The sequence below is a fragment of the Pelophylax lessonae genome, assembly GCF_965119305.1.
Source record: "Pelophylax lessonae genome assembly, chromosome: 2".
In the NCBI taxonomy this organism is placed as follows: domain Eukaryota; kingdom Metazoa; phylum Chordata; class Amphibia; order Anura; family Ranidae; genus Pelophylax; species Pelophylax lessonae.
Window position 1 is genome coordinate 328,163,762 of NC_138769.1, and position 14,929 is coordinate 328,178,690.

Consider the following 14,929-nt stretch of genomic DNA (forward strand, 5'->3'; position numbering starts at 1 on the left):
GTGTGAGGAGATAACCAGTCAGGCAACCTGAAGGATCTGTCCCAGGATATCTTCCCCTTTGGGCCTCCTGGCAGAGGATTGGTGAGAGGGCGCTTGCCCAATCCTCCCTAAGCCAGAACACTGAACTGCTGTTGTTTCTCTGCCTCACTTAATTAGGAGAAGCTGTGTTGCTCTTGCACTCTGCTTGGCAGTGATAGTACCTGCCTGGCTTATCTGGATACTGCCAGCACAATTTTAATTACCCTTGTCTACCAAGTCTTCTCTGAATACACCTTGTTTTACTAAAAAGGACATCAAGTGCATTAACACAAAGCCATCTAAAGACAGAAGGGCCCTAGCTACACCCAGGACTCTAGTCGCTACAGGGGAGAGATTTGACATAAAAGTAAAGGTCATTCCTTTGTCCTCCTCCTGCCTGGACTCAGACAGGGCCAGACTGGGAATAAAAACCAGCCCTGGAAATAATTTCATACCAGCCCAATAGCATTATTATACCAGCCCAACAGCATAACGTCATTATTTTCCTTGTTCATAAAAGAGAAAACCATGCATTTTAACCACTTGCCGACTGCCGCACGACTATTTACTGCGGCAGTCAGCCCCTCACAGGCAAAGTGACGTAGGGCTACGTCGCTAGCCTGTGAGCCTCTAGGGGGCGAGCGCGTGCCGCCGGATGCGCGCTCCCGCCCCCGCTCGCTCCCTAACATGTCGGCACGTGTGACCGGCGGACCCGATGTCCGCTGGTCACTTGCGATCGTTCGGTACAGAGGGAGAATGGCAGGGGGCTAATGTAAACAAAGCCGCCTGTCATTCTCCCCTGTGTAAGTGCAGAGATCATACAGTCCTGCTATGTAGGATCGTATATCTCTGTAGTTACACAAACAGCCACATCCCTTTACAGTTAGAATCACGCCCCTAGGAACACACTTAACCCCTCCTTCTCCAATAAAGTTAACCCCTTCCCTGCCAGTGTAATTTTTACAGTAACAGTTCATATGTATAGAATTGATTACTGTAGTAATGTCACTGGTACCCCCAAAAGTGTAAAAAATGTCAGTCAGGGGTCCGATCTGTCCGCCTCAATGTCGCAGTCCCACGGAAAAAAAAAAAAAAAAAAAAAAAAAAAATAAAAAATCGCAGATCGCCGCCATTACTCGTCAAAACAAAAATAAAAAAAATCTTTCCCTTAGTTAGTAAACACAATAACTTTTGTGCAAACCAATCAAAATACGCTTATTGACATTTTTTTTACCAAACATATGTAGCAGAAAACAAATTGGCCTAAAATGTTAAAACATTTAGATTTTTACATTTTTTTTGGGGAATTTCATATAGAAAAATTTGAAAATATTGTTATTTTTGCAAAATTGTCGTTTTTTTTTCTTTATAGCGCATAATCAAAAGAAAAAAAAAAATCGCACAGGTGATCAAATATCACCAATAGAAAGCTCCGTTTGTGGAAAAAAAGGACGTCAATTTCATTTGGGTACAGTGTCGCACGACCGCGCAATTGTCCGTTAAAGTCACGCAGTGCCAAATCGCAAAATAGGGCCTGGTCAGGAAGGGGGTAAAATCTTCCGGGGCTTAAGTGGTTAAAGCCCATTTGAAGAGTGTATTAGATAAGACAGATATGAAAGCATATCGGGCTTTATAAGAGCAAATGCTGGTTAAAAATGGTAAAAGTGCAAACATGGTACAGGAGGTGGTCAGAGGCTGCAGACATAGTACAGGAGGACGTGTCAGGGGCTACGCAGACATAGTACAGGAGGACGTGTCAGGGGCTACGGACACGGTACAGGAGGACGTGTCAGAGGCTGCGGACACGGTACAGGAGGACGTTTCAGAGGCTGCGGACACGGTACAGGAGGACGTTTCAGAGGCTGCGGACACGGTACAGGAGGACGTTTCAGAGGCTGCGGACACGGTACAGGAGATGTCAGATGCTGCGGACACGGTACAGGAGATGCAGAGGCTGCGGGCATGGTACAGGAGATGCAGAGGCTGCGGGCATGCTCCAGGAGAGGTCAGATGCTGCGGGCATGGTACAGGAGATGCAGGGGTTGCGGATATGATACAGGAGATGCAGGGGCTGCGGGCATGGTACAGGAAATGCAGGGGCTGTGGGCATTGTACAGAAGATTTAGAAATATATAAAGTGCTGCGCAAATGTGAACTGTTGAGTTCACAAACTGCAAAAATGTAAACAATACATGTGTGTATAAGTAAAATAAATGAATAGATAAAGTGCTGTGCAAATATGCACTGTGGATACTAAATCCACTATGTGTATAAAACACACTCATTTGATAATATCCTTATATCACTTAAAATTGACTATCAAATTCAACATAGATAAATAAAGTGCTGTGCAAAAGTACAATGATAAATCCACCTTACATGCATACACAGTAAATCAAAAGTATCCTTATTTCACATGAAGATGACTTTCAATCAATACAATGTGTGATTCTATTAATAGTATCCAAATGCAATTAGTAATCACACAATGAAATAAGTCCTTACTGAATCGATAGTAACCGTGATTGAATAGTTGATAATTGTGATCTGTTTGAGAAACAGATCCCAATCACCAGTGCTGAAATGTCCAAAAGTATAATTCAATGCGTCACCTCCACAATTGTGACCCTCCCCCCCCCCCCCCTTAAGGTGGGTAGTCTCTTTCACAGTTTCCTTTCTCCTACATATATTGGGCTGCACTATTCCCCCCCCCCCTTTTTTTTTTTTTACTTTTTACTCTCTCTCACATGTGGGCTTGATCTTCCCCTTGTCTTCCCATTTTGTCTTTGCTATACTGCAACATTATATACATACAGTGGGTACGGAAAGTATTCAGACCCCCTAAAATTTTTCACTCTTTGTTATATTGCAGCCATTTGCTAAAATCATTTAAGTTCATTCTTCTTCCTCATGAATGTACACATAGCACCCCATACTGACAGAAAAACACAGAATTGTTGACATTGTTGCAGATTTATTAAAAAAGAAAAACTGAAATATCACATGGTCCTAAGTATTCAGACCCTTTGCTCAGTATTTAGTAGAAGCCCCCTTTTGATCTAATACAGCCAGGAGTCTTTTTGGGAAAGATGCAACAAGTCTTTCACACCTGGATTTGGGGGATCCTCTGCCATTCCTCCTTGCAGATCCTCTCCAGTTCTGTCAGGTTGGATGGTAAACGTTGGTGGACAGCCATTTTTAGGTCTCTCCAGAGATGCTCAATTGGGTTTAAGTCAGGGCTCTGGCTGGGCCATTCAAGAACAGTCACGGAGTTGTTGTGAAGCCACTCCTTCGTTATTTTAGCTGTGTGCTTAGGGTCATTGTCTTGTTGGAAGGTAAACCTTCGGCCCAGTCTGAAGTCCAGAGCACTCTGGAGAAGGTTTTTGTCCAGGATATCCCTGTACTTGGCCGCATTCATCTTTCCCTCGATTGCAACCAGTCGTCCTGTCCCTGCAGCTGAAAAACACCCCCACAGCATGATGCTGCCACCACCATGCTTCACTGTTGGGACTGTATTGGACAGGTGATGAGCAGTGCCTGGTTTTCTCCACACATACCGCTTAGAATTAAGGCCAAAAAGTTCTATTTTGGTCTCATCAGACCAGAGAATCTTATTTCTCACCATCTTGGAGTCCTTCAGGTGTTTTTTAGCAAACTCCATGCGGGCTTTCATGTGTCTTACACTGAGGAGAGGCTTCCGTCGGGCCACTCTGCCATAAAGCCCTGACTGGTGGAGGGCTGCAGTGATGGTTGACTTTCTACAACTTTCTCCCATCTCCTGACTGCATCTCTGGAGCTCAGCCACAGTGATCTTTGGGTTCTTCTTTACCTCTCTCACCAAGGCTCTTCTCCCCCGATAGCTCAGTTTGGCCGGAAGGCCAGCTCTAGGAAGGGTTCTGGTTGTCCCAAACGTCTTCCATTTGAGGATTATGGAGGCCACTGTGCTCTTAGGAACCTTAAGTGCCGCAGAAATCTTTTTGTAACCTTGGCCAGATCTGTGCCTTGCCACAATTCTGTCTCTGAGCTCTTCAGGCAGTTCCTTTGACCTCATGATTCTCATTTGCTCTGACATGCATTGTGATCTGGAAGGTCTTATATAGACAGGTGTGTGGCTTTCCTAATCAAGTCCAATCAGTATAATCAAACACAGCTGGACTCAAATGAAGGTGTAGAACCATCTCAAGGATGATCAGAAGAAATGGAAAGCACCCGAGTTAAATATATGAGTGTCACAGCAAAGGGTCTGAATACTTAGGACCATGTGATATTTCACTTTTTCTTTTTTAATAAATCTGCAACAATGTCAACAATTCTGTGTTTTTCTGTCAGTATGGGGTGCTATGTGTACATTCATGAGGAAGAAGAATGAACTTAAATGATTTTAGCAAATGCCTGCAATATAACAAAGAGTGAAAAATTTAAGGGGGTCTGAATACTTTCCGTACCCACTGTATATATGGATACATTTTACTTGCTGCTATCACTACTATGTGATGCAGTCCTTTCTACTCTACATTAATCATACATTATATATCTTGTTCCAGCAAGGGATATGGTTTGTCAAGGGTTACATTCATTCACACATCAGTTACACCTGCCCCCTCATGTGTCCCCTGTTGGAGAGTGTTCGGCCCCACTTCGTTCAGCTCCCATGTCAGACTACTTGGTCGCCACCAGACGTTGGCTTTGTCCTCTTGTACACTGGCTCAGCCAATTTGTAAGTATGGTTTTATCCCAACATAGGGCTCTCCACAAGTTTCCATTATTTATTGGTAATTATTTTTCATGCAATTAAAAACTAATATCCATTTTTTAGATTTTCTTGTATGCATCCACTCCTGAAGAGTAAGCGATTGTCTCACGAAACGCGTTGAGTTAGAAAGATAGTTCACCATTGAATGTTATTACTGCTATGCGCACGCATGTATACCAACCATCATGTCCTTTATCATGTAATGTAATTTTGCCTGTATTGGCACATGCATTTGCACATATGTTGATGTTTTTTATACTTCTTAAAATTTGCCACTATATTTATCCCATTACAATTGACCATTTGTGTACACCTCATTTAAAGTCCCAGGGCTATATCCTTTTTTCTTTGCATACTTCTATTATCCAGCTGCCACACATACCAGCACTAGCTGATCAGTGAGTCAGTAGCATATATATTTTTTGCATTCTTTCCACTTGGATGAGGTATGCATTTATTACTGCTATTAGCAATATGTTTTGGGTAAATTCCTTTCTCATTACTCATTCCAATTTAGACATTGGCTAACATTGCCATATTGAATGATTTGTATGATGCATATACAAGCTCAATATGTTTCAGTAACTATTCAACTAGCAAACAGCTTGTACTATAGGGACTGTCCTAATTGGTTGCAGTCACTTGTTTGTATAAGTATACATTCCATACAGCTTTTCAATTTATGACACTTATTTTGCACCCAATTATACACATTGTCAATATTACCAAATTTTTCATTTTTTTTTTTATACAGCAGCTGATCTCTATAGGGCATTAGGCAATACTTAGCAACCCGGGATCCTTGAGACCTGTGTACTATTATTGGTCCATCAGCAGAACCTCTTGCCTGTTATGGCCTTTTTTTGTTGAGCTCCTTACCAACAAGCTTCAGCATCCATCATCTTTTTTGTTTTTGAGAACTATGATTGGACTACTGAACTAATCCCTATTTGGCATGTAAGTACTGTGCTGTGTTATCTAGTATCAGCAGTACAGTATAGGTATATATGTATTACTTTGATATACTTACTCATTGTATGCACTAATATCTACATTTATGTCTAGATTCATTGTCAAACTTTGTCGTCACCTCTAAAGAAGGACAATATATATACACACAAGTTCGAAACATGTCAAGTGTCACTCTTTTTGTTAGACAACTTATCCCATTGGATACACCTATTCCATTGGTTTCAGGCAATTTTATAACGTACATGTTGGTGTATGTATACAATTACACATGTCCACAAATACGATATGACATGCGTTGTACTATTATTTTTTATTTGTATATATATCTACTCAATAAAAGTTATACTATTTCACATTGGTATTTGTCAATCAGTCCTTGAGGGGCGCATGAGGCAAACTATGTTTGTTTCTAATGTTTTGTAGTATACAATATGGACATGACAAATCCTTTTTTAAGACATCTGGGTGTATCTTTTTATCTGGCAACAAAAGTGAGTACACCCCTTAGTAAAAATGTCCAAACTGGGCCCAAAGTGTCAATATTTTGTGTGGCCACCAATATTTTCCAGCACTGCCTTAACCCTCTTGGGCATGGAGTTCACCAGAGCCTCACAGGTTGCCACTGGAGTCCTCTTCCCACTCCTCCATGATGACATCACAGAGCCGGTGGATTTTAGAGACCTTGCGCTCCTCCACCTTCCGTTTGAAGATGCCCCACAGATACTCAATAGGATTTAGGTCTGGACCCATGCTTGGACAGTCCATCACCTTTACCCTCAGCTTCTTTAGCAAGGCAGTGGTCATCTTGGAGGTGTGCTTGGGGTCGTTATGTTGGAATAGTGCCCTGCAACCCAGTCTCTGAAGGGAGGGGGATCATGCTCTGCTTCAGTATGTCACAGTACATGTTGGCATTCATGGTTCCCTCAATGAATTGTAGCCTCCCAGTGCCAGGAGTACTCATGCAGCCCCAGACCATGGCACTCCCACCACCATGCTTGTAGGCAAGATACACTTGTCTTTGTACTCCTCGCCTGTTTGCCGCCATACATGCTTGACACCATCGGAACCAAATACGTTTATCTTGGTCTCATCAGACCACAGGACATGGTTCCAGTAATCCATGTCCTTAGTCTGCTTGTCTTCAGCAAACTGTTTGCGGGCTTTCTTGTACATCATCTTTAGAAGAGGCTTCCTTTTGGGACGACAGCCATGCGGACCAATTTGACGGAGTGTGGAGTACTCACAGGCTGACCCCTTCAACCTCTGCAGCAATGCTGGCAGCACTCATACCTCTATTTCCCAAAGACAACCTCTGGATATGATGCTGAGCACATGCACTCAACTTCTTTGGTCGACCATGGCAAGGTCTGTTCTGAGTGGAACCTGTCCTGTTAAACTGTTGTAGGGTCTTGGCCACCATGTTGCAGTTCAGTTTCAGGGTCTTGGCAATCTTCCTCCAACCTTGGCCATCTTTATGTAGAGCAACAATTCTTTTTTTCAGATCCTCAGAGAGTTCTTTGCCATAAAGGTGCCATGTTGAACTTCCATTGACCAGTACGAAAGAGTGATAACACCAAATTTAACACACCTGCTCCCCATTCACACCTGAGACCTTGTAACACTAACGAGGTACATGACACCAGGGAGGGAAAATGGCTAATTGGGCCTAATTTGGACAAATGTGTACTCACTTTTGTTGCCAGCGGTTTAGACATTAATGGCTGTGTGCTGAGTTATTCTGAGGGGACAGCAAATTTACACTGTTATACAAGCTGTACACTGACTACTTTGCATTGTAGCAAAGTGTTATTTCTTCAGTGTTGTCACATTAAAAGATATATATATTTACAAAAATGTGAAGGGGTGTACTCACTTCTGTAAAATACTGTATCTGGGCCTATCTGAAGCTTACCTGTAAAGCTTCTCTGACATTGCTGAGACTTTTTTTTATCTTGCCTGAAAATGTTTTACTCTTTCTATACTCTATTATTCACAGAGGTTTAGCGCATATTTGGCTGACAATAAAAAAAAAAACAACTTGTTTTTAGTAACAAAGCAATAATGCCAGAAGGGTTTTCTACCTGTAAAAACCACACATGCCTCTTACGCACCGGTGCTAGATACAGAAGTGCCTGTAACAAACACAGTGCTGATTTATGTTGGATCCTGCATCAGAAGCACTTTCGTTTACAGGGAGCAATATATATAGGAATCGAAATGTAGTGTAAATACATTCAGGTGCTGCACTCATGGTGAATAGGAAATGGTGCGAAGTGAAGCTAATGCTACACTGAGCACTTGATTGTACTAGAACAATTTGACGTAGTATATACAATATTTACCAAGTAATGAGAAAATGATCAGTGGGTAGCAGAAACATAAGCATTAAGTACTTGCTTTTAATGCTATAAATTGTATGCCGCTTGGCACTGATTTGTCAAGTCATGCCTAGTTCCACTTCCATTGCTTTATTTTCCACCAAACTAATTTCTTATTCGATAGGTTGTATACCTTGCTAAAATTCTACACCACAATGCAAAACAATAGGAACTCATCCAAAGGTATTAAGCTTGTCTATTCTACATCTCACTGCAGTGTGCTAAAGTTATCTGTAGCCATTTTTTAGTATCTCTCCTCTTCTGCCTCTCCAGTCTAAGCACTGAAAGTGTGATCTCTGTAACTTATAGTTGTGATGAGATAGCAATAACCTTCAATCCTAGCTGAATTAACAAACAGTGACTCAATCCAGATGACACCTTGAAGATCTTGTGAAGTTGAATCCATAAACTGTGAGGATCTTACAACAACGAACATCGGATAGGTCAAAAGATCATAATGTGATCCATTCCATGAGACATGAGGCTGAAATGCATTACTGGGAAAAATGTACAAAGGGGTGGAGCTATTTATACAGTATAAACTGAGCTAAGGGGAGGGGAGGAACCAGGGGCAGAAGAATACATATAACATTTAAAGGCATATTACAAAGCATGTGAAACATGACATCTCTATTTTCTAGCTGTTATACCAATGTGTCAAGTTTTTTTAAATATTTTACTGGTTTCCTGTACAATACCAACTTTACTTTATATGATGAGAAATATTATATAACAGTCTCAGTTATTCTCTATCATATCAAGAAAATAACTGTCTGTGATGTGTTATAGCATTCAATTACTGTAATATGAACAGCTTTTATTTCAGACTGTTTGATAAAAGAGGCTTACTAAGAAGACAGATATCTCCCTTTGTTTTTCTTTTGCACCTCATAGATTGTATCATTACTTTTTACACTTCCTTTTCTCTCTTCTAATATTCTCTGATGTTCTTTGATAGTTTCTGTTTTCCCATGAGACATAGCATGTGATGGAGTGTATTTCATCAACTTTTCCTTGGGTAACAAAAAACATATCCTATTACTTTTGAGTACAACTCATTATCTAAGTGTAACCAAGAGTCAGCTATTATTACCTGCAATTCAGGGGACACTGTGCAGCATCGTTGCTGTGGTGCGGTTTCCTCCTAGTGTTTGCCTGGACTCTGTGCCATCACTTCCTGAATGTAGAGTGACTGAGCTCTAAGTGCAAATCAAAGCATCTTGGGATGTGTAGTTCAGGAAGCTGGGGTTTTACTTCTAGTTGGGACTGTTTTGAACTTCAACTAACAGCTGGCTGGGAAAGAAGAACAGACTGCTGGGAGAGATTATAAAGAGGCTAGATAGCTTTCTTGGGATCCCAGCCTGGATCTGCAAGCAAGGACTCCTTATCTTAGGGTGCTGTGGCCGAGTCACTTCCTGTGCAAGGAAGAGTCATTGCATGTGTGTGTCCAAGGGGCATCCGCTGCCCACATCTCCATACTGTTGGCAGCAGCCTGAAGGCCGCTCCTGCTCCACCCACACCAGATCTAGCTGTGCTGTGGCGCGGTGCGACTGAGGTCAAATGCCATCCCCTGAGCCAGGATCCCGAGGGAGACCCTGTAAAGCTTTTAACTTTTTTATCATCATTTTCATAATCATCAGTTACAGTATCAGTGAGTGGGCACTTGCCCAACTACTCCTGATTGACACTGCATGCAGACAACATTGTCTCTTCTCACCTTGCTTATGCCTCTAGAACTCCATGACACGCAGTGGTGTATTTAGGTTTTGTGCTGCCCTAGGCCTGACTAAACTTTTGCACCCCCTAATTTAAATATGACCACCCCTTCCTGTAAAGGTCACACCCCTTCCTGTTTATGACCCGCCCTGTCATCTGTAAACCAAAGACCACAACCACAGTCTATTAGTGCTCATCAGCGTAGCCTCATCAGTTCCCATAAGTTCAGCCTCATCAGTGCAGTCTTATCAGTGCCATCTCATTACTCAGTGCAACATATCAGTGTGGCCTCATCAGTGGCCATCAGTACAGCCCCATCAGTGGCCACCAATGCAGCCTATCAGTGCCCATTAGTTCAGTCTGTGCATCACATTCAGTGCCCATCAGTGCAGCCCCATCAGTGCAGCTTATCAGTGCCACCTCGTCAGTGGCCATCAGCGCAACCTATTAGTGCCCATCAGTGCAGCCCCATCAGTAAAGTTTATCAGTGCCGCCTTGTGCCCATCAGTGCTACCTCATCAGTGCTGCCTCATTAGTGCAGTTTATCAGTACCCACCATTGCCGCCTCATCAGTGGCCATCAGAGCAGCACATTAGTGCCCATCAGTGCAGCCTATTAGTGCCCATCAGTGCAGCATATCAGTCCTGCCTCATCAGTGCAGCCCCATCAGTGCCACATCATTAGTGGCCATCAGTGCAGCCTTATCAGTGCCCATTAGTACAGCCTTATGTTATGTATTGGATTAGTAAGATTACCCCTTTCTTTAAAGATATTTGGACTTGTGTTTGCTGCCACTGATTGGAATAGGATTATTATTATACAGGATTTATATAGCGCCAACAGTTTGCACAGCGCTTTACAATGTGAGGGAAGACAATATAGATACAATACAATTCAAAACAGGAGGAACTAGAGGGCCCTTCTCGTTAGAGCTTACAATCTAGAATTATTTCACTTATTTGTATAATGACTAGGAAGTCCATAGTCATTATAAAAATAAGTGAAATAATCAGTGGCAGCAAACACAAGTCCAAATATCCTAAAAGAAAGTAGTAATCTTACTAATCCAGTGACATATAGCGATAGCACATATGAGGTGAGCAGGTCCAAAATATTATTGCCATCATATACAATTAAAAGTCTTTATTTGCATGTGATGCAATTATATATGCTCGCTGAAGGACAAGGATATTTAAAGAAATGAAATTATATTATTGACATGATGCCTGCCATACCTGGGGCGGAGGAGGGTACATTAGGCTGTGGTGCCACACTCATTAGCATTGGCGGCCATTGGCCCAGTTGTATTAAGTGTGGTCAGCGGCCTGCGGTCTGTCAACATGTCCTCACCCGCCGGTATTTTCATACCGACAGGTTGCAGTGTGACTGCTTTATGGGGGTGCCAGTCTGATTTGCCTCCTGGACCCTGAACTCTGCCCAACACGACCCACAAAACTGGCACTATACTAAAAGTGTAGCGCAAGCCGGCAGGGACCCTTTTCGTGCGGGAGCCAGAAGGAGGCTGGTTTTTTTTTCATGCGGGGAGCAGTTTTTTTGCTGCCCCCCTGCATAGTGCCGCCCTAGGCCTGGACCTTGTTGGCCTAGGCCAGGATACAGCACTGATGACACGGTACACCTAAGTAAGCAGCCACAGTGTTCACTTGGCATCAGAGCATCATAGGCATACTCTGCATCACTTGCTTGTTAGAATATACCATTTTTAATTGCTTTGCTCTGCCATTCAGGATTTCTTCTAATACAACTCCCCTAAGTGCTAGCTGAAGATCCAAAGTCTTCACCTTTTTAAAATGGAACTACACCTAACCTCCCCGCCTATTCATAAGGGATTTCTTTCACTGTGCACAAAGAGCCTTGATTTTGCCTGGAACTGTCTTTAAAGAAGCAGGTTAAATCCTACAAGTTAAACAGTTTGAAGAGTGTTATGCCATTTCTCACATTTCTTGTGCCTGTGGGTTGAGGTACAAGAGGGAGTGGTCGGACATAGCTAAAAGTAATTCTCTTAAGCCTCGTACACCCGCAACGAATTTCCGCGGACCGGTCGTCCGTCTTTTGTGCAGAGTGGTGTCTGTTGGTTGGAATGTGCTCTAGACTGCACACAAATTTTCCCGTACAACAGAATTCTACTTCAGAAGTGATATCATGTGTTGGATTGCTTTCTATGTGTTCTTTCATCTCTGAGCATGCCTAGTCTTGCTCATAAGATTTTTCCCCATCGAAATCTGTACTAATGAGACGAAAATCGGACGTGTTTTGACGGTTGACAAAAATTATATAGCCTGCACACCAGGATTTTTTCGGCCGAAAAGTCGGAGTCGGTTGTCGGAAGCACCATACTAACAAGCCGAAAATCGGCAGATCGGTCGTCGGACGAAATTTCCCGGCCGAATTTCTACTCATGTGTACGGGGCTTTACCTTCCTTCTGCCTGTTCCCATAGGCTACATATGCCTAAACAAGGTTTTGTCTGTATCTAATTGTTCTTTATATTTTGTCATCAGATATTATTTGCTGCTATCGTTGCTTTTTACCTTCAGTAACGCTTTATCTGAGGTATTTCTATAAAGTACAAGTTTATGTTGTTCACCTTTTAAATGTCTTTATTGCACCAGTAAACAAAGACTAACTGTTTCACTAGACTTGTGTGTGTCTCGGATTACCTGTCCGATTGGTAATAATGACTGAACCCAGGGTGTCAGAGGACTTGCAGGGTCGGGGCAACCAGCGGGGTACAGATTCTACCAGAGGTCCTCATGAGGGTAGCGCTACATAAGCACACTACAGGTTCATATTGGTCACCTGAATTCTTTGCAAAGACACAAACATATCACATAGCTTTGGCTTTTTTGACAGATACTATTATTTAATTAGAAAAAAAAATAATGGTCCCGCTCCCACACCCATAAAGATATCATTTGGCACACCAGGGATACAGATTACTAGTGCAATGCCTGGAGAGCATATGTGTGTGTGGCTTAATGCCATGCTGATATTAGACTATCAGCATTTAATGACTGCTTTAAGAAGGAGGGGGGCTGTAAAATATGTGGATCGAACATAATGTAAACAGGCAAATTATTACCACCACTAGTTTCCCAGGGAGGATGCTAGATTTACATTTTCTATGGGTTGGCTGCTCATCCATTGGAGCCATCACCTGTTCATAGAAACACACAAACACTGGTTAATTATTTATTTTGTTAATTTAAAAAAAGCCCAGATTTACCAATTTATTTTAAGGGACATGTGCACAGCATCCCCTATTAACAAACCCTGCATATATATGCTGTTAAAGAGGTTGTAAACCCAAACATTTTTTTTTTTTAACCTGAAAGAGAAACACATAATGAGCTAGTATGCATCGCATACTAGCTCATTATGAAATACTTACCTTAGAACGAGCCCCCGGCGTGCCGCCCACTTACCTCTATGACGGGCGACATGTTCAGTCGCCCGTCTTCCGGGATCGCAGCATCCGGCCATCTGATTGGACGGAGCCGTGGTGATGTCACTCCTGCACACGCGCGTGGGAGCCGACAGTCACGGCACGGGGCTCTGCAGGAACGGCACCAGCGGCCGTTCCTTCAGAGCGCATGGGCCAGTGACGTCACTGGCTGCATGTAAGGTAAATATCTCCTAAACGGTACATGTTTAGGAGATATTTACTTTACCTATAGGTAAGCCTTATCATAGGCTTACCTATAGGTAAAAGTTTCAGGGGATGGTTTACTTCCTCTTTAAATTTTCAGATCATCAATTAATACTCTAACAGTCCATTATCATCAGTGCCAGGGCTGTTGGATTTGGGGAATTCTGGGACTGAGAACTTTTCTCTTAAAACATTTAACCCTTAATGGGATCTATAAATGAAGAAGAGACATGGTACAATACAGATGACATCATAAGATCTATGGGATCTATTCTTCATTCTCTTTAACACATTGCTGATTTGGGTGGCTGGTTTATGGACTGGGTTGGTATATTTAATAGGAACCCCACCCTATGTTAGGTTACAGTTTCGCCTGGATGTACAGAAGAGAATATACATTAAATCAAACTTTTTAGGTGTCATACTGCATATTTCTTTTTGCAAACATTGTGGTATGCTGACCATAAACAGGCAGACAGCAAAAATCCCATAAATGCCTGCTCTACTAAATTATCGCCACTTAAGAAAACATTTGGATCTGTTTCCCAAATACTACTTTTCTTTAATAGATTATCATAAATGAGAGACATTTTCAAGCATTAGGGAAGATCAGTGCGAAAGATGTATTCTTCTTTCAAATCCCTTCTAGCAAGTCCAGTTAATTCAAGTGACACTGGCATCTTAACCAGAAAAAAAAAAACATATCGATCATAAGCCAGCTGACAAAAAGAACACTGACTAGGCTAGACTGTTGTTAAATGCACACTTTGTACTCACCCAGTCCAGAGTATGAAGTCTGGATTTGGAAGGATTGTTTTCATGGCATGAAGAGACGAGTTAATGAGTACGCCAGGAGAGTCACACAGATAATTCCCCCATTTTCCAGGATTTCTTACAGGCTGATCACCCGCAGATGGACACACTTTAGCAGGGTCAGAGGTCACTGTGTAATTGGGTTCCAAATGCAAGTCCGTAAGATGCCAAAAATACCCTAGTAAGAAAAGTCAAAGCAAAAATACATTTAACCAGTCAGAAATCTTTAGAATCTATCTCTTATGGAAAAAAAAAAAAAAAAAAGAATCTATCTCAATTCGTTGTAATTGGTGGGTTTACCTCTCTGTGAAGAGCTGACACCAATCCATACTGCAACAATTAAAAATATGCTACATTTCATTGTTAGGAGAAGTTTGTGCCCCAACCTAGGTTGTCTGTGAGTCTCCTCCCTTTAGACTCATCTGTTTTCCGGAAGTGTGCAACATTATATATGAAGTTCTAGGCAGCTCTATCATATCCAGATGATTTATAGCCTAAGGATTACATTTACACACAAATGTCAAAGTACTTGTCTTGTGAACGGTTTTACAGTTTAATTAGCTGAAGACAGGTTCATTCTTTGGATTCTTGAAGGAAAAAAAAAAATCCTAAA

The 14,929-nt window shown here is 42.1% G+C and overlaps 1 protein-coding gene across 1 annotated transcript in view; it reads right to left on the minus strand.

The window, feature by feature from the left end:
* The window catches only part of SMPDL3B (sphingomyelin phosphodiesterase acid like 3B), a 40,114-nt gene extending 25,396 nt beyond the window's left edge, over positions 1-14,718 (minus strand). Inside the window, exons 1-2 of the mRNA XM_082244383.1 lie at positions 14,617-14,718; positions 14,281-14,494 (exon numbers count right to left, since the gene is read on the minus strand). Of these exons, the coding sequence (XP_082100509.1) occupies positions 14,281-14,494; positions 14,617-14,677 (275 nt within the window). The 5' untranslated portion in view covers positions 14,678-14,718. The remainder of the gene's footprint in view (positions 1-14,280; positions 14,495-14,616) is intronic.
* Between the last annotated feature and the right edge of the window lie 211 nt (positions 14,719-14,929).